Source organism: Aegilops tauschii, chromosome 7, assembly GCF_002575655.3.
Source record: "Aegilops tauschii subsp. strangulata cultivar AL8/78 chromosome 7, Aet v6.0, whole genome shotgun sequence".
Taxonomy (NCBI): domain Eukaryota; kingdom Viridiplantae; phylum Streptophyta; class Magnoliopsida; order Poales; family Poaceae; genus Aegilops; species Aegilops tauschii.
The window spans coordinates 444,334,796-444,358,440 of NC_053041.3; the positions used below are offsets into that span (position 1 = coordinate 444,334,796).

At 42.8% G+C, this 23,645-nt stretch overlaps 3 protein-coding genes across 3 annotated transcripts; 1 reads left to right on the forward strand and 2 right to left on the reverse strand.

Annotated features, from left to right (window-relative positions):
* Positions 1 to 4,424: 4,424 nt before the first annotated feature.
* Positions 4,425 to 9,103, reverse strand: LOC109747094 (signal recognition particle 19 kDa protein). The gene is made up of 4 exons (XM_020306179.4): positions 8,998 to 9,103; positions 8,659 to 8,893; positions 8,440 to 8,539; positions 4,425 to 4,747 (listed from the first exon to the last, which is right to left on the reverse strand). The coding sequence occupies exons 2-4, from the start codon at positions 8,857 to 8,859 to the stop codon at positions 4,623 to 4,625; spliced, it is 426 nt and encodes a 141-aa protein (XP_020161768.1). The 5' UTR covers positions 8,860 to 8,893; positions 8,998 to 9,103; the 3' UTR covers positions 4,425 to 4,622.
* Positions 9,104 to 11,680: 2,577 nt separating this feature from the next.
* Positions 11,681 to 12,601, forward strand: LOC109747091 (eukaryotic translation initiation factor 1A). Its single transcript, XM_020306176.4, has one exon. The coding sequence runs from the start codon at positions 11,945 to 11,947 to the stop codon at positions 12,377 to 12,379; it is 435 nt and encodes a 144-aa protein (XP_020161765.1). The 5' UTR covers positions 11,681 to 11,944; the 3' UTR covers positions 12,380 to 12,601.
* A 2,194-nt stretch (positions 12,602 to 14,795) lies between these two features.
* LOC109747090 (RNA-binding KH domain-containing protein RCF3) lies at positions 14,796 to 23,362 on the reverse strand. The gene is made up of 8 exons (XM_020306175.4): positions 22,412 to 23,362; positions 20,330 to 20,782; positions 16,727 to 16,975; positions 16,117 to 16,344; positions 15,660 to 15,739; positions 15,446 to 15,554; positions 15,230 to 15,356; positions 14,796 to 15,099 (listed from the first exon to the last, which is right to left on the reverse strand). The coding sequence occupies exons 1-8, from the start codon at positions 23,156 to 23,158 to the stop codon at positions 15,074 to 15,076; spliced, it is 2,019 nt and encodes a 672-aa protein (XP_020161764.1). The 5' UTR covers positions 23,159 to 23,362; the 3' UTR covers positions 14,796 to 15,073.
* Positions 23,363 to 23,645: the final 283 nt, after the last annotated feature.

The window sequence follows — 23,645 nt, forward strand, 5'->3', positions numbered from 1 at the left end:
CTCTTGGCAAGAGATCCTCGATACATGGGGGTGCTCTGCCGAGCCACATAGCCGTAGCTCGCTCCGACTATACCTTAGCAGGCAATCTGCAACACTGTTTTGAGACCTATGAAGTTTCTGCGGACTAAACACTCTATCAACCATAAGGAACTTAATTTCACCTACTAAGTGACCAAACAAAAATTCTCATGATTGATAACTAAAGTTGACATCCTCACGTCACTAAAATTGTCATCAAAAATATTGAAAGTTGTCATGTGTATGTGCCACACTTGCGGCACTTATCAAGGTTCCAAAATAAAGCAATCCACTGAAAAAGTTAAAGCATATGTGAAAGACGTTTTTAGCAATCGCTAAATCAATGTTTGTACGAAGATCTAATTTTTGCAAAGCAATTGAAGAAGAAGCAAAACTATGATAATAAGATCAAAAAAATGTGAGTACAGATGAAGTACTAGTAAAAGTTTAAAAAATAAATTTGTCTTGGCCTGATCGTTGGACATAAATGAAATACACTAAGTTACAATGATTATTAATTATTAACTAAGTAAAACAAAATCTCCGGTAGCCTTGGGCCATGGAGGTGCAGAAGATCTCAGACCACTGCCGGCGGGAGGGACGTCGTTGTCGTTCTTGTTAGGTTCAGTGTCTTGGTTGGGGTTGTGTGGCGACGGCGGCCCTTTAGTAGGAATAATATCTCCCACATTCCATCCTCGTCTCGATGATGCGTCTAGTATCGTCGGAGGGCATGTGGAGGTGTGTATGTGTCGGATCTCGCGGGATTTGGTCGGTACTGTTCTTCAGTGGATTTGGTCTTTGTTTGCCTTGGTTTGGGTGTTTACAGGTTTGCGATGTATGACTTTCTTCATCGGTGATGGTTGCTCCTCTAGTGCGTTGATCCTACGGGGCCTTAGCACAAGGACTTCCCGACTGTCTACTACAATAAGGTTTGCTCGGCTCCAGCGAAGGAAGGGCGATGACGGCGACGCATCTTCAGTTCACTCCAGTGCTTGTACTCATCGCTAGGTGGTTCATGGACCTAGTTGTAATTTTATTACCTATGATGTTCTTTGTACTACCATGATTTGAGATGAATAAATTGGAATTTTAAAAAAATAAGGTTATTCTTTGTACTACCATAATTTAAGATGAACAAATTGGAAGTTTCAAGAAAAATGAGGTTGATCTATTATATAGGACTAAGGGGTGGACGCATGTCCGAAGACAGCCAAAACCAAGCCTTAGGTCGTATAGGGCCCATGGGTCCAAAAAGGAGATGGCACCACACGTTTTAACATGAATTTTGGTTCGAGACTGTTTTGACAATACTGTCTTGCTCCGATGAATTTTAGGTGAATACAACTGAGTTGAAAAGTGCACGTGATAAGCTTTCTAAAAAATGAATCACCCAATTAGGAGTTTGTATGCAAAGTTATCAATATTTAAAGTCATATATGTCGTATAGTTGAAAACGGAGTTCAAGAGGTGGAGGACTTGACACTAGTGCAGAAAAGCTTAGCTATGGTGTGGTAAAAGTGTCTTGCGGGCGTGGTAGCCCAACGCCACCAATATGATATCACTGTTGAAAAATAGTGATGACATTCGAGCCCACGTCAGCAGTATCGTAGGTGCTGATGGCGTGCCATGTGGCCAACGCCACCATTACAATTTCTCACCTAACGTTCCATGTAATATGCACGTCTCTAATGTTTTCCGTAGCTAAAAATATATATTTATTCACCGCCATATAGATTTTTGCATACCACATTCCAGCAGCACACATGAAATAGTATAGAATAGACCAGCAGTAAGGTCAATCATTATCGACATGCACCATTTTTCCGAAAACAAACCTTTGATCTATTATAAAGGATCAACATGCACTACAAACGAACTAATATTCAATAAGCAGTTTACATCAGAGACCTAGTAGCATCGATGGCCTAGCCACATGCGTACTTTTAAATGATGTTGATGACGATCATTATCCTCAATTTGTGGCATCTGATGTTCTTGATAGTGACTACAATGGCTTGCCTAACCTGGAAATTCTTGCCAACAAGGAAGTCCTTATACCCATCGCGCTTAAGGCAATGCGACAGTCCATGTTCGCTATATACGCATAGGTGGAGATGACGCCCCTTGTTGTAAGACGTACTCGAGCATAGGCTGCTTCATCGGCCTTGATGCCCCCATATTAGAGTTAGCTTCTTAGGCAATCTTTGAAAAAAAACATACATATGTAGCAACGATGTGAATTAGCTAGGCTCACACATACTCTCGCAAGCATATCATACGGATTCTGCACAAAAGTAAATCCGTACACTAAGATAAATGAGCATGTCATGCGCAATTATAAAAAAACATACACTTCAATTCACATATTATCAAATTCTACACTAATCATATCAATCAGATTCTACATTGAGCATATCATCGAATTCTACAATAAGCATGCATATCAATTAGATTCTACACTAAACGAACTTCTACACTAAGATGAAGACCTTTAAGTAACATACCATGAGATGGCGGCTGGTAACATCGGTCCTTGTTAGACGGGTCACGAATGGCACCCCGGCGTAGTCATCACATGACAGAAGTCTATTGAAGAGGTTGTCAGTCTCATCCTCGCTAAGCGTAATTCTTTGGGCAAAGACTGCATCGTCAAATGGGTGATGGGGAACGAAGCATGAAAATAAAAAAAAAATCCTACGAACACTCAAGATCTAATTTAGGGGATGTATAGCAACGAGAGGAGAGTGTGTCTACATACCATTGTAGACCGAAAGCGTTAGCGTCGTAACGCGGTTGATGTAGTTGTACTCTTTACGATCCAATCGTGATCCAATCCAATCTAGTGTCGAACGGACGGCACCTCCGAGTTTAGCACATGTACGGCTCGGCGGTGTCCTCTTCTTCTTGATCCAGCAAGTGAGGGAAAGAAGGTAGATGAGATCTGAACCAACACGACGACGTGGTGGTGGTGGTGGCTCGACGGCGTCCTCTCCTTCTTGATCCAACAAGTGAGGGAAAGGAGTGAGGGAGGGGCGTGCCAGCCCTAGCCCCCTTTACAATTCAGGGGGGCAAGGGGGGAAGAGTGCCCTCCCCTTTAGGGTTTCCCCTCCCCAGGCGCATGGGCCTTGTAGGGCTGGTGCACCTGGCCCAATAAGGGCAGGGCGCCCCTACAACCCATGCTGGCCTAAGGGACGTGGTGGAACCCTTTACGACTTCCGGACGCCTCCAGATCCTCCGGAACCTTTTGGAAGCTTCCCGGTACAATACCAAAAAAAACTGAACTTTTTTCGAAACCCCAACAACAACTTTTCATATATAAATCTTAACCTCCGGACCATTCTGGAACTCCTCGTGATGTCCCGGATCCCATCCAGGACTCCGAACAACCTTCGGAGTTTCCACTATTAATATCTCAATACTACCCTAGCGCTACCGAACGTTAAGCTTGCGACCCTACGGGTTCGAGAATCATGTAGACATGACCGAGACTCCTCTCCGGTCAATAACCAATAGTGGGGCCTGGATGCCCATATTGGTTCCTACATATTCCACGAAGATCTTTATCGGTTGAACCACGATGTCAAGGATTCTGTCAATCCCGTATACAATTCTCTTTGTCCGGCGATATGTTACTTGCCCGAGATTCGATCGCCGGTATCTCATACCTATTTCAATCTCGTTACCGGCAAGACTCTTTACTCGTTTCGTAATACAAGATCTCATGACTAAACTCATTAGTCACATGCTTGCAAGTTTCTTGTGATGTTGTATTACCGAGAGGGCCTAAAGATATCTCTCCATCACACAGAGCTACAATTCCCAGTCTCTATCCATGCAACCCAACTAACACCTTCGAAAATACCTGTAGAGCACATTTATGATCACCCAATTACGAAGTGATTTGATAGCACACAAATTATTCCTCCGACATCCAAGAGTGGCATGATCTCATAGTCTAAGGAACTGATATTTGATATAAAGAAAGCTATATCAAATAAACTAAGTGATACGATCGGTTCCTCATAAGGTGCTACTCCCTCCGTAAAGTAGTGATCTAAACACTCTTATATTTGTTTACGGAGAGAATACATTAGAGTGACAACTAATTCTGGACAGAGGAAGTATTTTCTTTGGTGGCATTCCGCAAAACCAAACACTTGGATGACCCAAAAAAGTTGGTTCCAGTTTGATGCGTGCCGCAAAACCAAGCACATGGATGACCCAAAAAGTTGAAACAGTTGCGTTTCCACTTGCTTCCGGCGACAAAACACACACTTAAATTAGGCCAGGCCACATCCATATCTTTTCAGGTGAACTCCATCCATTCATACTAGTTTCTAACAAAGTATATCTCCTTTGGATTTGCAAGTACCAAACTGAAATCATCTGCAAACTCACACTCCCAATGCTGCAAACAACAGTAGGTAGTCCCCACTTTTAGCCTTTCAAGGCAACAAGCAAAACGGTTGCAGAAGTCACCATATAAAATAAGAAATTCAGAAAATTCACAGTTTTTCAGGCCTCATAGCAGACAGACAACCAAGAACTCCCTCTGATGAATTTTCTAGAAAACTTTCTATGAACAGAAAAAACAACACAGAATGCTACTTCTTCTTCTTATTTTTCTTGTTAGTAGTTGTAACTGATGGACCTGCCACTGGTTCCTGCTTCTTAGTCCTCCCATGATGCTTGGGGACCAGCTCTGCTATTTGGATCATTAGCTGCTTCTCTGCAATGCAAAGACCTGGTGTCAGTAGGACAGACAAAAACATGTTCAAAGACAAGACACGCATATCATGGGAAATATCCTTTCGTGCTATAAATATCTCAAGATTGCCAGACAGATCAAAGCAACCCGAGAACATAATGCGTTGAGCAAATACAAGATTGCCAGACACGCATATCATGGGAAATATCCATGTTCAAAGTAACTAGGAATTACAATTGCAAGTCGTCTTTACTCCCCCAAAAAGGGAACAAAATGTGTTGAGCAAATTAAAAAGATAACATAAAAAATAACATTAAGCAACATTGTAATTACCCGCTGAATGGCACTAAGGGCCAGTTCTTTTGGGTGGCTTAAAAAAAATAAGCTGCCTCTCCCCAGCTTAAAAAATAAGCTGCCTGCTAAAAATTTTGACTTCTAAATCAGTTATCCCATAACTAGTTTAGAAGCCCCACTGAATAAGAGAGACGGCTCACGGGAAAAGCTGGGGAGGAGGCGACTTATTTTTTAAGCTGCCAAAAGAACTGGCCCTAAGCAACATTGTAATTACCCCCTGAATCCTCTAAAAAGTTAGCAAAAATACGTCTCCAAATGATATGGATGGATGGCCTTAGACACTAAATCAACAGATAAAGGCTCTATTAACAACTAACTTACATGCACACACAATTGTGAGGGGCAACAGGGAAAGCTTAACGGTTGCAGAGAATCTACAAAACTATAGAAGGCAACATTATACTAGAGGCAACATCCAGGTGAATACAGCCATGTTTATCCTATTAGACGATTTTGACCACCTTAAGAGCTACTCCCTCCGTTCACTATTATAAGATGTTTTGGATATTTAAATATGGACTACATACGGATTGAAATGAGTGAACAAACACACTAAAACGCATCTATATACATCCGATTCAGAAAAAAGGTTAGAACATCTTATAATAGTGAACGGAGGGAGTATATGTGATGGAAGTTTTTGCCAACAGTGAAAAGAAATTGTATTTGGAGGAAAGAAACTCAAGATTCCACTATCATGCATCAGCTCTACTTAACAGCAAATACAATTCTCAGATAAGAAATATCACTAACATGGTGCTGGGCTGCTGGATAACAGAACTCAGATTCAACACAGATGCATAGGCATGGTCCCACATTACATAGAGATGGTATAATCAAACTAGCCATATTATACAGCATCAAGGATAACTGAAGATAAGTATATTCTTTTGATGCATTCTTGTCTATACCAAGATGGACTAAATAAAAGCATAATGCACAAGATTTGGCGACATTACCAAGCAAAGCCCAGGAAATACATGATCCACATAGGGCAACACACTTTACTCCCTGGCCCTTTGATGCCACACAACATCCAAACTGAGAAGTATTTATGTGCCCTGTAGTGGACAAAAGGAGGTGCGCAAGGAGGCCTCAATGGCAGCCAGCCCAATTCCAGGCATCGCACAGCTGAATAAGGATAAGGATGCTATTGTTGTAGGTGTATTTGTTAGGCATATGATACATATTAGTTTATATTGTTAGGAGTCATACCATCTCTTGATTGCCACGTTTCATTTGCAATTAAGCAGGAATTAATCAAAGAATGTCATTATCATATCAGTCCAGCCATCCTCTCGGTGATATTCATATACTGACAACACGACACAAGGATCATTAGGCCATGGCAAGTGAGAGAATTTCCCTTGTAATCTGAGCTAGGACCATGAGTTACCAGCCATTTTGTCCATACTGTTGCATCTAAGCTACAGTCACATAGTACAGAGGACTAGTAAATCGGCTAAAATAACCATACTACAAACTGGAAATGGAACAATCATGACAAACACATGTAGCACCCAAGGGCTCTCCTAAAGTATCTATCTACAAAAAAAAATGGACAAAAGAAATCCGTGTCGACAATACTTTATTTCCTGATAGCACAAACAGGGAATACTTCGTTGCAAACATAACGGTTTAAGGTCCACGACGACCATAGCAGATCTCCTAATCCTTTGCAAGAATGGTCTTATATCTCCTATCTATGGGTTCCTTTATTCGCTATGCTCCAAAACTCATTTACCAGGAAAGTTTCCGCTTGTGTAAGCAGAAATTTCATTTGCATAAGGAAAACAGTAAAAAAAAACATTTTACTGTTTTACCGACTAACGTCCAGGGAAGCATATCAAAATAAAGTGGTCCATGTAGTTTATCTCAACCTTGTCCCTTTCTTTTCAATCTTCAAACTTACCCTTTTTAGTTAGTCATGCTATGTTGGAAAGGCTTCGCGAGAATTCATGTACACGTCAAAATAAGCCAAGCCGCAGCCTTTGCTTCTTTTTTATGTTTGTGCACCATAACTCTACGAATCCCGAGAGCTGGGTGGAAACATTTTTTTTGTGAATATTCTCATGGTTGTTTCCAAGTTTGCAGATCCTTGTCACAGACATACTAAAACTAAATAGATTTGGAGAATGTCGAATGCTTAGTATGAAAAACTCTTGAATGTGACTTCACAGCGCAATATGGGATAGGTAAGTTTGTTTAACCATTATTATGTTAAAATGTGTTACCATCATTTATTTCATTTCAGCATAATTTCTTATTTATTCCTATGCCACCTAGTATGCCTTGTAATATGATTACTAAGTTTATTCACCCATATTTGCAACTTCAGTTTTCCTAGAAAGATAACTCTAATCAATGTTGGCAATACTTATGTGTTGTTATTTGTTGATCCATTAAAATGAAAGTATGCCTCACGATGCTGAGATGGATCAGCCACACACATATCTGACTTGGGCAAAAGATTGTCTAACTAACAGCAGAAAAAAATCAAACCAAGCCGAAAATATTAAAAGACTAGACATTGAATTCATTGAATGTTACATTGTTTATTGCATTGTCCTGAACTACTAAATTTACTGAACATCCACAACTTGATCACACTTCACAGCATCACTATCTGACTATAATAGTCAATAGGATAAACCTTATCCCGCAAAAAAAGGGTAAATCATCACAAACCATGTGTAAGCAATTCAAGATGATAATATCAATATGAGCAATCAGGTAGCAATATATACTTAATTAAGATGGCCCATAGTCATCGCATACTAGTGTGGACTGTGGAGATTATCTTCTGCTCATTTTAGAAGAGACTTCCTTGCCATTAAAATAGGAGCGACTACATTCCAAAGCACTCATCTCGAACAAACAAATCTTTGCAACTTATGATGATTAAGATTGTAATCTCGTATCCACAACATTGCACTGGTTAAATGAAGAGAGTCGCGTAGAAAATGCACTACAGTTCTTCTACCATGCATCATTGATGTGAAATGTGGAGAATCAACATCTAAACGTACCAAGGGAATACTGATTTCACAAAACCTTGAAAACAGTACAACAAGAGTTGCATGGAACCAAAATTAAATTCATTCTAGAGAATTAACAGTGTGTATTTTAACAATAGCTCGTGATAAGTAACATCTTTAGTACCCCAATTCCTTAATAGAAGCGAAGGAATCATTGACATAGCAGAAATCTATTCCTGAAAGCTCTACTAGCTGCACTAGCAGGAATTGGGGTAGCTTGAAAATGGTATGAACGTGTATAGAATTAGATGTCCTTGACCTTTTTTTTTTTACAGTGGATAGCTTCCATATTACCAAACAATGAGCAGTTTTAGTGCTTACTTGTTCTGATTGCAGGGTTGACCGGGGAGCCGTCGTCATTGGTGAGCTGCACCCTCACCCTCCCCACCTGGAAGAAATCCCGCGGATACGCCTTATCCAACTGCATATACACCATAAGCAGTCCAAACATCAACTCCCGTACAAATCTAAGGAAGAGCAGAGGGAATCCCAGGCTACAAAAATTCAACGAAAAGACAGGTGGGGAAACGATATGGATACCTCGATGGCGCGAGGGATCTTGAGGTAGGCGCAGCTGTCGGCGATCTCGATGCAGGTGGGGTCGGAGCAGGCCTTGGCGGCGGCGATGCGGCGGCCCTCGGCGACCGTCTTCTTGGAGTTGAGGTACACCGGGTAGATGATCTTCCACTTCTTGATGCTGCTCCTCAGGTCGGCGCCGCTGCCGCTGCCGCCGGCGTCCATCTCCGCGCGATTCGGGTCGGGGAAGGGGCGGATCCTGGTGCAAGAAGCAAAGAGGGATAGAGGCAGAGCGCGCGAGGTTAATGCGGTTCTCGGTCGTGGTCGGGTCAGGCCATGGAAGAAGGGAGCTCCGGTGCGTACCGGGAGATCTGGCAACTCGTGTTTCCCTCGAAAGCCGAAACCAAGACACGGGGGTGGACGCGACGGTGATGACGATGATGAAGCGCACTGTCTCAACGCGTAGGACTTTCGGTCTCAAAAAAAAAAAACGAAACGTACAAAATTTCATGAAAAATCAGCTGTGCATCTGCGTACAAAAAACAAATTTTAATGTTACTTTCTAATACAACACCTAAATTTGTTTACATATTCGAGAAAAAAAAGTAGTAGCTGAGCTGTTTTGATAAAAAAGTCAGGGGTGAGCCAATACTGAAAATTGTTCATATAATTATTATGATTTCATTTTCTTAAACCTTGCAACCAAGGGTGAATGGGCGCATCTTTGCGCTAAGCAAGCTCACAATATCCCGTCCGGAAAAAAAGACAAGCCTCACTATATAGAATAAGGTGTTTATAGATTAATTATGTACTGTACCAAACTTCTTAGTCCCCTACTTGCAGAACAATTCTAATCCAGTTTATCTAAATGAATGAAAGCTATTAAGTTGCAAAAAAAATCCTATAGTGGGTTGTGGCCCAGTGGCCACCCTACCTCCGCTAGGATGTTTTTCTTTTGTCTTTTGCAAAAAGAACAATAAGCATAACTTTAAGTAGACGCCTGAGACAGTGTCTATTTAAAAAGAATAAGCACCTATCTCCTAGCAGCCGCAACAAAGAGCCCGTCCGTCCCTCTCCCATACCCTTTCATTTTTCCGCTCTTGTTTATAGCATAAAAAAGATGATCGAGAATCAAAAATCACTCTGAGAGGACCCCGCGTCGTTCGTTCGGGTAACATGGGGGGCAACTAGGGTTTCCACTTGTTTCGTCGCCCCTTTTTGAAAGTGCGTTTATCTTTAAATGGGTTTTTTATGTGAAGACAATGTGTTTAGCAGAACTGATGGTGGTTATTAAGTTTTATATCATGTCATTGATTCCTCATATATTGAATGTGGAAATGGTTGACCCCTTACTTCAATGTGAAAGGCGTAGTGTCTAGCGAATCGAAGCTTTTGTTTCAGCTTTATTGAGTTGTAGGACAACCGCAGTACCAAGAGGGTCAAGGTGGTTGAGTGACGGTGTGAGAACACTCCAACATAAAACACTAGCCTTCCTACACCTACCATAAAAAAGAGCTCTTCGTTCTAACCCAGTGATAAGAGCACAGTTGTGTGGCTTGGCATACCCAAGTTCGGATCATGTGGAGCTGAATTTATTTTGTGGATTTAAAACTTGGTGTCTCACATCTTCCTTCTTAATAATAATGTCGCGGGTCTCCTCCCTCGTTGGTATAATATACCCTCAGTGCCCAGATGGATGTGTCCAAAGTTTTTGGACACCCCATGTACACGGAGTCCGTCGTCAGGCAACGGCCATTTTGTGAGGGGGCATCTATCTTCCACCTTCAACCCTAACCCTTTTGCCTTGAGAGCTGCCGTCATCTTCAAACCTTCATTTTGCTCTTATCTCCCTTGGTCCCTCTACCCAAACACTTTGATACTTTCAGTATTGAGGGAGCAAAATCCGATTTACAACTTGCCAAACCAATTCATGTTCCCCTTAAGATTTCCTTATCAACAACTTGTTACTCTTGGAGCTTGGGCTACTAGTCAGTCAATGATTCCTCCGAAAGCTTCCTCGCTTGTGGTGTGGCCCAAAGACTTGTGTAAAGGCATGGTGGTCATCTTCAAGACCAATCACGAGTGATCCGAGGCTTATCCGTTGGGGTGACTCGAGGAAAATACAATGAGCCACTTGATGACGTTCTGGAGCCTTGGCACCGACAATGCTCCAACGGAGACTAGCACTTTCTCAAGGAAGTGTGAACTTCGGGATAAAATCTGCGTCCCTGACTCACTTATGGTTATTCTTTTACTGCACTTTACTTTGCACTGTATACTTGTGGGCTTGCTAATTATACTGTTGTACAACTCAAATTGCTTTGAACTTGCTTGTGATATAGGTTGTGTTTGCATTTCTATAGAACCTTATTTTGTCGGCAAATCCCTAAGCTTAAAATTTGCAACCTCCTATTCACCCCCCTTCCCTCTAGTGGACCGTATCGGTCGTTTCACCTCCCCCTCCTCCACTCTGTCGTCGCCACCAGAGGAGGTCATCGGCAACACCGCGGGTCACACGTGACGGAACGACGATGATCATGTCACTCTATCCCATCATTATGTTTGAAACTCATATGCGAACATTAGCAGATGTGAAGATAAAAGCCAGAGGTGGAAGCAACATAACTCAGAGTGATATACAGGATTACCGTTATATTTGAAATTTACCCTGCAGTGATCACTTGGTCAACTATTACGGCTTCCTTCGTCAGCGTGGGCTTTGCTAGTAACACGTATACAGTATTTTTTTTTTGACAAAACACGTATACAGTACTTGGATTCGTTTGCCTTTACTGTTGTAGCAGTTTTCTTCTCTTTTTGCTACTCAACAGGGGTTGGATTCTATTCCAAAATCGAAAAGAAAAACAGGGGCTGGATTCCTTGAGCACTACTCAACCAAACGGAGGATTGGATTCCAAGTTCCAGAATCCCAATCCGCGAATAATCAAGGGAAAGCCCTTTCCCCGTCGATCCCCACTTCCCAGAGTCCTCGTGTCCTATCCTATCCTGCCCTGTCCACCCACCAGTCCCTCCCCTCTTCGGAGGCCCACCCGCACACGGCACCCCAGAGCCGAATCGCCGCCGTCCGTCCCTCCAAACCCTAAATCCGGCGGCCAGGACTCCTCCACGCCTCCCCTCATCGCCCCCCACCCCCCTCCACCTATATAGTCCCAACCCGCCAGCACAACCCAAGCCCAGAAACCGCAGACCGCACCACCACCGCTCCCCATCTCGATCTAAAGCCGAGGGTTTCGTCCAGCTCCGTCGCCGCGACCCAAGCCAGAGCCAGCCCCACCCCAGCCAGCCAGCCATGCCGAAGAACAAGGGTAAGGGAGGCAAGAACCGCAAGAGGGGCAAGAACGAGGCCGACGACGACAAGCGCGAGCTGGTGTTCAAGGAGGACGGGCAGGAGTACGCGCAGGTGACGCGGATGCTCGGCAACGGGCGCTGCGAGGCCATCTGCGTCGACGGCACCAAGCGCCTCTGCCACATCCGGGGCAAGATGCACAAGAAGGTCTGGATCGCCGCCGGGGACATCGTCCTCGTCGGCCTCCGCGACTACCAGGACGACAAGGCCGACGTCATCCTCAAGTACATGAACGACGAGGCCCGCCTGCTCAAGGCCTACGGGGAGCTCCCCGACACGCTCCGCCTCAACGAGGGCGTCGACGTCGACGGCCCCGAGGAGGGCGAGGGCGACAGCGACTACATCCAGTTCGAGGACGAGGACATCGACAAGATCTAAGCTTTTTTCCCCTCCTCCTCCCTCGCTCGATATACTTTGTGTTCTATTCTGTTCTAATAGCGTCCGTGTCTGTCTGTGTCGGTCGGTCGGTGGGCTGTTGTGGATTGATGGATTTGGTAACGAGAAATCGTTGTGATTTGAGGTGCTTAAATAATTGTCGGATTATAGTGTTCGTATTATTATGCTTTGCAACAAGCCATCTGATGATTATTATGCTGTTGATATTGATTTGTTCTCCTTGATTGCTTTGCCGTAATTTGGGAAACTTCCTGAGATTGGCACGACTCTACTTCACTAATCTGGTTGCACATTAGCGTCCCTTATTTACTTCTTCCTCTTCGAAAGAAGAACAATTATGTTCTGTTTACTGATTGAAGTTCAAGGGACAAAAAATTTAGACCAACTTATGATATGTTGCTGATGCTATCATGCAATGATGATCATGTTACTAGTTTTATGCTTAGTGCTCTTTCTGCTAATTGTGCCCAACGAATTGGCAAACGCAAAAGAGTAGGATCAGCAATCACCTGTGATTTTCATTTAATCCTAGCGGGTGTCCAAAATATGGCTTCATATATCTCGAAGCACTGATTGACGGTCAGGGGACAAAGGTCTTAGTTATGAATATCGTGTTGCTGATGCCATTATGTGACGATGATCATGCTGCTATTTTTATGTCTGCCTTGCGTTCTTTGTGCAGTTGGATTTGCTTTCATTCATAACAATTCTGTTCTTAGGACCTTCCTAGTCTAATTTAACCTTACGTAGTGTCCATAAAGAGACTGTGATGCTTCTCTATCAGAGATTTGAACTAATGATACTATATCATGTTGCTGATGAGTAGGATCAGCATTCAAACCGCAGCGGATGTCCAAAATATAGGGCAGTACATGTCTCAAAACAGGGACATACCAGTACTTGTCAAAAGGATGTTCTGTTTACTGATTGAAATTCAGAGGACATGATATCTTTAGTTATGACTATCCTGTTACTGATGCCATTATGTGACGATGATCATGCCGCTATTTTTATGCCTGCGGTTTGTATGTACGATGGTTGATAAGGCAGTTTACAATTTTAGCTTCATCCTGCCACGTAATCTATGACAAAAAAATATGGTGTGCAATGGTTGTCTCTTAACTTGTCTTTATTAACTAGATAGATATTTCTCAAAATGTGGTGAGAGATTTGTTGTTGAGAGATCCTCTTAATAATTAAGAGAAGGCATAGCCTTTCTTCGTTTCTCTTCCTCCACCTAAGCATTATCCTACATGGCACTGCTAAGATAGTACCACGTACATGCCTTAACAATCCACTCTTTTATGATGCTTCTCTATCAAAACAGGATACCTGTACAGCTGTACTTGTCAAAAAGACATTGATCTTCTGTTTACTGATTGAAGTTCAGGGGACAAAGGATATCTAACTTACTGATGCCATTATGTGACGATGATCTTACAGCTGTGCGGTTGGATTGGCTTTCTCAGTCAAAAAATACTTCTGTTCCAAATTATAAGATGTTCAGACTTTTTTCCGAATCGGATGTATATTGATGCGTTTTAGTATATGTTTATTCACTCACGTCCGTCAATATATATAGTTCACATTGAAATTTCCTTCAAAAACAGGAAGTAGCATCCTTGTCCACGTTTAATGTTATTAACTTGGTAAATTGAAGGAAAAGGGGGGTTTTGTGCATGTCGAAAGAACAATGCTTACTGGACAGGTTTAATGTTACCCTCACTCTATGTGATACTATGATGTTACTGATGCTATTATGTGACGATGATCATGTTACGGTTGGATTGGCTAATAATGAGTATAACAATTTCAGTCCTTGTAGGGACAAGGGCATGCCCATAGGAAGGCTGAGTTACAAATAGAGGGTTAATGGATTTGCATTGTGATACGATCAAACCTCACTCCAATGTTGTCGATAAATGTTTATGATCAGGAGATGTTGTGTACTTCATATTGTGCTTGTGAATTGTGATGCGCATTACTCGGCACAAATACAGCACTTCAACTCCATATAAATATGGAAGTAATGCAGTCATTAACTTTCAGGTAGAACAGTCAAATACAGCATCGATAACCTCAAAGCAGTCTTGGATTAACAAAAAAAACCAGTGCTTCGTAGGCAACTAGGACCTGCTCGGCATAGATGTGGAAAAAAAAAATTGAACCTGCTGCATATATGGTGAATCGAATATGCACTTCTAACACAATTTGCTCTACTTCCAGAATATCACATGCCTTCAAGGCTTCAATCAAGCAGCAGTTAAAAATATTTTCATATCATTAACACATGAGTGCACAGAGAAGGTACCCATCTCGGGTTACATTGGACGAAAGCACCCAATCTGCAATTGCTAGCATCAGCGGAAGGACGAAGTCGTACCATAGGAAAGAGGTGTAGAAGTAATCTCCATGGTGTTTCTTAGGCTACTTAATGTGAGAAAGATAAAGTACATTTGTAATACAACATAACAGCTTGAATAGGTAAAGATCAGAGAATATCATACACGAACACTTTACAAATAAAGACACGGGGCTTGATCAGGGTAAATGCATACAACTGGAGAGAGATACACTCGTGCATTCCATCTAAAGTACACAGGCGATTCCTGGAAACAAGAATTAGACAATCGGCGCCTATTGAGCACGCGACGGGTAAGACGTGTAATGTCTTCATTAGCCCGAAGGAATGTCGTCTTGGACTGGGCAAGCAGAAAGGGGACAAGCGTTCAGTATTTCGGAGTGCAGATGATGAATGGATAATCTCATAGAGGATGCAAAAAAACAAAAACAAAAAATCTCATAGAGGGGGAAGGGGCAAGAGAGACTCACTGCTAAGTATGAACCCCTGGAGCAAGCTCTGAGCTTTGTCGGCCTGCTCGGGGGTACCAGATATTCGAACAACTTTTTCCATGACTCCAGGTCTATCTTCAGCAAGCGTGACAGATGCACCGGACATCTGTTACCAACAGAGTTTAGAAAGTGAGAATGTTGTAGATCTGTCATATCCGTCTTTAGCTTGCTTAAAAATTTCAGGATATACAGCACCTCGCTTATTTGGGCAAGCTTGCTTCCAGCCCTCATGCTGAGGCTTGCAACTGCACTCTGGGGTATGACAACTTCTAATGTGCTTCTAGTCACTAGGGGGACAGCAAATCTGATGGGCAGAAAAGTAAGGTGGTCATGGATCAACAAAGCAGAGAAACTGACAACGATGATACTGACTTACCGCTTTGTAAATCAGCACAAAAAAAAAACTTACCGCTTTGTATTAGTTTGTCTTATATCATCATTAATGCTGCTCCCTTGCTCAAACGACCCACTTGCACTAAGTCCACTATCCTGCGATTGAAAATTTCATATGTATGATCCACACATAATCATCAGAATGCAGGCATAGGAAAAAACTAGAAGAGGAATACACACACTAGCTATTGCACAAAGTACAAATATTCACATCATATAGCATAAAATTCCCTATGATTATTAGTCATTTAGGTAACTGTTTTGCTCTGCCATGAAGAATGCAAGGTTGTACAACCCTAGTCAACTTATCAGTAAATTGATGTGGGACGCACAACAAAACCCATTTTGAAAGACGCGGATAGAATATAGCCATAACTGAAAGACGGGAGATCCATACGGTAGCAAACAAGAGACATCAGGGGTACACGTACTTGAAGAGGAATCATCATTTGTTGCATGAGTTTCAAAGATACCTTTGAGTGCCACGAAGTTGCCATTTGTGGTGCCTGTTGGTAGATAGGCATTGGAAGGTCATTTCCAGCATATAGTCCTCGAGGTGAGCCTTTTGCTGGAGAAATGGATCCATGTACATTAATGCTGCCCATTTGGATAGGAGCAGACATCTCACGGTATATGTAACTTCGTAGTTTCGAAGTTACTTGCATGAGAGCATTCCGAGCAGCTCGAATCTCTCCTACAATCTGTAAAAAGCTAATGTGGTGAGCCTCACTAATAAATGTCCAATGAACTTTCAAACTCAAGTATTATAAATTTTACATTCAAGGAGGAAAGAAACAACATTAGCATCAAACTTCATAATTCCTCATGAGCAAGAAGCAAGTAAAAAACAGACCAATTCCAGCTTGGTTCAGAAAACGAAGAACGACAAGATCCGGCTGTATTTCAGCAAAGTTCGCTCTTAACTTATTGACAGAGAAAGTCAATCCCTCCCAAATAATTGACATGCACTAAAAAAAATTACATTTATATACAGCCATGCAGGTGTTTGTACATGGATCCGCGCTACCTGGTTAAATTCTCAAATATATCAGAAGTGAATGTGCACTGCCCATGAATACCAACCTGTATGAGCTCATCAGATTCCAGGGCGCAAGAAGGAAGTTCTTCTCTTGGTAATATCTGTATATTTGCGCTAGTTTGTCTCTGTATATCAGATAATGATCCATCCCTCCCCTCAAAGCAAGCAATTTCACTTGAAGGGACAAGTAACCTCGTTGTGATAATGTTATCCTTGTCAGGGCCAAGATCCACGATAAAGGTTTGGATGTGCAGCAATGCTTCTTGAGCTGGGAAAAGCTCATGGTCTGGGCCCTATATATATATATATACAAAAAGGACACGTTAAGAATATCGAAATGAAAGCCATGAGGGAAACAAGCGATCCCCCAAATTTCAGTTACAGATGATGGTTGATACAAACTGTCAGGCCAAAAAATACTTCAACTAAAATAACTTTTAGTATTCAGAATGAACAGAGATTAAAGTATATATGCATCACGACAGAAGGCCAAACTAAGGTTGCACGCAAGCAGATACTGTTGTCATGGGCGGAGCTACACTAGGAAATGGGTGTACATATGTACACCCATTAATTTTGGTTTTCACTCAAAGAGCATGTAGATACAAGCGTAACAAGCGTATTTTGCATATATCAGTTAGTTCTAATTAAGTAAGATAACATTGATCTTGAATTATGTACACCCAATTTTGTAAACGTGGCTCCGCCACTGACTGTTGTGACCATTAGGCAAATATATGAAGTGCCTTTTTTTCAACTCGAGTTGCGCTGCAGCTCTGAAGATTGGTAACATAATAGATAAGTAAAACGTTTAAAACCAACCGAGTGATTTTTGGTTGCCGTAAACCGCGTCGCGACGCGTCCGATCGACTCGATCGTGCGGTGCTCGTCTCTCGCGCAACTTGCGTTAAGTCACCAACCACCCAACCTTATTTCCTTTTCTTCCGCGAGCATGAGCCACCCATTCTTCTCTCCAAAACGTGATCCACTTTCTTCGTCTCTAACCTCTTGTTCTTCTCCCTGTGAGCTTTGCCGCCCAAGCTGCTCAAAAATATACGATGAAAAGACGGCGGCCATGTTGAAACACAACACATCGGACGTTGTGATGAAACACTCGCGACGCTGCAGAGATGCTCTGATGCTGCACCCGTCGACGGTTGCCGGTGCTGTGATGCAGCGTTCGGCGGTGCTGTGACACGGCGCTCGGCATCGGCCGCCGGTGCTGTGATGCAGCGTTTGCATCAGTCACCAACCACCCAACCTTGATAGCGTATCTAACGGCAGATAAGGCGGCTGATAACTGCAAGTTATCAGCAGGTTGATGGGTAGCAGCCACCAATAGATAATTGAACAACCTAATTAGCTAACATATCATAGTATGATTTAAACTAGATGACTTCTCAACTCCCATGATTGGAGGAAAACACGAATTACACGAGTTGACTAATAGCTGACCCTCGAACTCTCACCAGGTAATACTAAAAAGTCAAAGAATGTTCGAGTAAGGTAATTCCCGATTAGTAACCCAGTAACTAACGTTACTTTTGATCAGCTAGCTAGCCGTGTATGAGAATTGAACATGTTGTGTTGTGCAGGAGTAATTTAACCACAAAATCTGCTTAGTCCAACTGACATGGAAAACACGAATTACACGAGTTAACTAACACGCATCAAATGGATTTTTCCTTTCATTTAATTATTATTAATGTGCATCAAAAGAATAACAAGTATAATGGAACTATGCAAATTTCCTGACGTAGACTTCAACACATAGTGATAACATAGTACAGCCTTATCATGAACCATGAAACAATTTACTTCCGCCAGTCCAAGAGAGATCCCGCTTCTGTAAGTATGCTAGTTCAGTTCTTTGACATCTGATCATTGTTAGTTTACACCCACTTGCCCAGCAATTTGAAAACACAATGGTTGTGAAAGTAATAATTCTCAGAACCTTGTAATCTTATAATTGTACAGATATACCGTATAACAAAAGAACTAATAGTTGCACAGGTCCAAAATGATGTAAAATTTTAAGTTCATAATCATGCCTTCTGTTCCAGCTTTTCTATAAATCACTTTGCAGGCAGAGATAGGCGAAAGAATATTAGATGATGCAGCTGTGCATGGTACCCCACAATAAGGTGAATCACCGGAAAGGCAGATGAAGTGATGGCTGGTGGTCTTTTGTTTGCGTTGCCCATGTTGGATTTGGATGGATGATGCTGTGGCTGTTTTAGTTCCTGCTCTTGTTCTGTATTTGCCAGTTCGGCCTTTGGATCTGTATTTCTATCAGTACTTCTATCTAGTCTAGGCATTGCTATGGTGTTGTCAGGTTTTTTCATCATAATCAATATTCTAATTGCAGGCATAGATAGTGGGTTTACTGACGATGCCCGAGCTCGCTACTTCCCCTCTCTGCTCCCTCCTGTTATCTCTATCTGTGGAACTGTGTATTTCCGTTATGAAAATTAATGGAAAGGGGAGTAGCCTGGTTAAAAAGAAGGCGAAAGAATATTACATGGTGTTTTGTAGCTCTGAAGTCGGCATGTTCACTTATCATGGTGGGCTAATCTGAGGATGTCATGTGTTAACACTTGGCTAAGGCCTATTCCATGATTTTCCCCCCAAAATATGCATAAATTTTGTTCCATAATATCTTAGATCTTTGATTAAATCTTGCATTTTCTAAAAGCAAGGGAGTAATGATCCAACAGCTTTCCACACCTCAAATGATTTCTAGCAAGCAAAGTGAAATTGTGTTGTTTCAGGAGATACCAGGATCATACCCTGATACCCATTTGGCAATAGTGCATTGAATAACAGATGATATATTGAGTGCAAAATTCCACTAGCAGTTTAGGATTGGATGAACATGGTTGTTTTGAAGTCATTTTTAGTGTGAAAGCACCATAGAATATAGTTTTGAAGATACTTATCATCATGATATCAACAAAGTTTAAGAATCTAGCAGTTTAGCACAGATCTTTTTTGTCAGGATTAAAAGAATGCTAATGAGTTCATTTCTAGAGTGATCAAACCAAGTCCATATGTTGATAAGAGCTGTAACTTCTCTGCCTGGAAAAAATGTGCCAGTTTTTAACACAACAGGTTCTGTTGGATGTCCCGGCTGAGGTTCAGTGCTCTGAGATTAGGACGCAGGTTGGTGATGCTTCAGCGGTTGAGCCAAGGACAGAGTGCTATTCAGAGGGTTTGACCAAGAGAGGAGGAAGATTGGAGATAACTTTTGAATTGCCGTTTAACATACCATTATAATAAAGGGAATGCCTAACAGATTGAACTACTGATATGATGCAAACTCACTCTTTTAAAGTAAAAAAACTTATGTCCTAACTTAAACCTAACCTAAATTCTTATGTCAGGCTGACCCTGACCAGTGCACTGGCCGTTATAGCCCTGGCCAGAATGATCCAAGTGAACTATCGGCTGATATGTTCGAAAATGCTACTTTCAAGTTTCACCTTTCCACGGCGACATTATCTTGGTATCTTTTAGGTACTGACACAACCAAACCACATGTGGTGTCTAGTAGCATGGGTAGTATACGAAAACACCCTCATTAACTACTGAAATTTCAGAACAATACGTAGGGTGATAAATTAGAGGGAAATAAGTAGTGCATTTACCTCTCTCGATGTAACGATTAGAGTCCTTTCGTCAGATCCAGCAATAAGATCAGTAAGCCTAACATCAACACCAACTTCAGCCTGTAACATATCTATTATTCCATCTCGTGATCCAACCAAACTGCTAGCCTTGTCATTCGGGCAAAGGATTCGAAATATGATTTCATCGAATGGAATCTCTGGATGTTCATTGAACTTGCTACCATTTGAATCAAACTCATATCCTGGTGGCTCCATGCTACCATTATTTCTAATTTGATCAAATCGGGGATAAGGTTCTTCAAATGCAGGCATCTGCTGACCACCACCCAGGTATTCATCAGCCTGAGAAATACGATGTTCGGGTGAATTTCGTCCACGAAGAAAGGGACCACGATCACGGTGTAAGCTTTCCTTTAAACGGTCAGAGATGATCGCTACAGCCTTTTTAACACAATTTCCTTCTCCAACAACCTGTAACAACATATCATGAGAATAATACACATGGCAATGACAGCTTACGGTGAAAACAAAGATCGGGAACCAAAAAAGTAATTCAACCTGCCATGCATCTAAAATTACAATCATAATCTCAATATGATGTTTTCCTCGCGAGAAAATACAAAGGTTGCGCCTCAATGCATTGATAGATTGATAAGAGTTGAACTGTACAAGCCTAAAACTAGGCCAAACACATGGCTACTCAAGACAAGACCACAACCAACGGTAGCAAGACAGGCATTACAACCGACGCCACGAAACAACCCTGGCCTAGATGCCATCTACACAAGTGCACGGGACACAGCCCCCGCCACAGGGAGAAAGGATCCTACTCTACGAAGAAGGGCAGAATTGGGCCGCTTCTGCTTTGGAGAAGACAATAAGTCAATGGCATTAAGAAACATATGATGTCCATATAGTTCTCCACCAAGCAACCAGCAGACTAGAGTCACTTATTTAAATTTGACGTGTGAGGATTCAAACCTATTTCAAGGAAGATAAATCTTCAGCCAGTGACTACCTGGAACAGTTAGTGGGTGGATGTGTCATGTTTAAGCCAGCATTAGAAGTTTAATAACCAGAAAAGGATCCAGAATGAATACATAGCTACCAGCCGACAACAATTCTTGAGCAGGACACGTCTTGGGAATGGGTGGTCAGTCAATGGAATTGTGAGAGCTATAAACAAAAAGGTCAAAGGTCACTATGAAAACCTAATTTCGAGGTACATAGCAGATGACACATTCACCCACTAACTTATGAGAGCAGTTGAAAACTCATTTGTTTGATTAGTGTTTGGTATTGTGCTTCTTATATTGCTTGCTCAAGAGGAATATTCAGGCTTGTTTAGGAAATGAACGAATTCACTTTTCCCCTGTACTAAGCCAGTGTTTATCTCCATACCACTGCAATGTCACTGTACATAGAAGCAAACCAACTTGAGATATCTTAACTAACTCGGGAGAAGGAATAAACACGCAGGAAGGTGGATGAGAATGGCTCGTAGCAGAATAACATGATTGCACACAATTTTCTCCTTGTTTTATCTCCCCACATGATGGTTTTCTCCTGAGTGATACAATACGGCAATGCCCATGGAGAAAGACATTCACAACTTATCTACAATCTGAATAGCACTCGACCAACTATGAAACTGAATCTTGATTTTTTTTTAAAAATTTTTGCAGGGTCAGAATCTTGATTGATATCTCTTCAGTCTCAAGTCCTTGAAAACATGGATGCAGAAATTTGTGCACTGGCTTACTTCCCACGCCTCCTCACATAGAACCAATACTTTTCAATGGAAGGGCAACCATGGCACTACGAGCCACATAAAAATGTCATCATGGAAACCAAATCTCAAGGTACACAGCATGAGGCATTACCCACTAACTTAAGTAGTTGAACATTCATATGTTTGATTTGTCTTCGGTCCAAGTCTTCTCCAACACTTAACATAATTGTTAACCCACATTTGTTTCATTTTTTTAGTTCAGCTAATAGTTTCAAACAATGCTATATCCAATCAAAACACCAACTGTCAATGCTCTCTTATCAGAAGAAGAATTGAAATATTTTACAACATTGTAGCAGGCACCATACCTGCACAACCTCCTCCGACAACGATACACATCGAGGCATGTTCTGCTCGCGAGGCAGGATCCTGATGTGCGTCTTGGTCTCGGACCTCATCTGCTCGATGATCTTGCCACCCTTGCCAAGCAGGCACCCCACATGCTGCCGTGGCACGATGAGCCGGGTGGTCACCTTACCCCGGTCCCGGGCGTCCTTGCCCCTGGGCCCGTACTCGCCGTCCTCATCCCCGTCGTCAGGCTGCGTCTCCAGGATCCGCCGGTGCACCATGAGGAGCGCCTCCTGCGCCGGCGAGAACATCGGCGGGCGGCCATCCGCCTCGCGTGGGACGCCGTCAGCCGTCTCAATGACGCGGACAGGGTCCCCGGGGAAGGGCGGGTGGATAGTGATGATCGCGCCGCTGTCATCCTGGGCGTTGTTAATGAAGCTGGCGGGGAAGCCGTAGGTCTTGGACTCGGGGCACAGGATGCGGAAGGAGGTGGTCTGGCCGGGACCCCCGCCCCCCGCCGCCGCGGAGGAAGCGGGCGGCGGCGGGGGAGGGAGAGGGGGCGGTGCGGCGTCAGGGGGGAGGAAGCCGCCGCGGCGGTCGGGAGCGCCGCCGCCGCCGCCGCCGCCTCCGGGGGGGCCGCGGCGGTGGTAGTTGGAGTTAGTGTTCGGGCCGCCGCCCCCGCCGCGGCGGTCGAAGCGGGGCTTGGAGCGGGGCGGCGGCGAGTCCTGGTCGTAGTGGTACCCGCGCTTCGAGCGGGAGCGATCCATTGCTGGGATTCCGGAGCTTCGCGTTCGTTTTTCTGTTCTCGTTCGATTTGATTTGAATCCCGTTGGATCGACGCGATGCGATGCGATTCGGATTTAGGGTTTAGAGAGGTTGGGGAACGGGAGGGGGGTTGGCTGACAGGGAACGCGCCATGGGAGGCAGTCAGGCAGAGGATGGGAGCGGTGCGCGGTCGGATCCAGACATCCGGATTCCCCACGCAAGCTCACTATACTATATAAATTTAGTGCTATTTTTATTTTATTTAAAAAACTTTAATCTATTCAACAATCAACTTAGTATAGCATATAGTAGATCACTAAATGAAAAGTTTTACAGGATGTGGACCGTGGCTTACATTTTCAATATTGATGGTAGTTTGTGTTATTACGACTAACTACCTAAATTGTCATGTGTTGCTATGGAGTAAAAAAAATATAAATCATCCAAATGTGTGTTATATGTTATTTATGATGACATGTGTTTCCAATT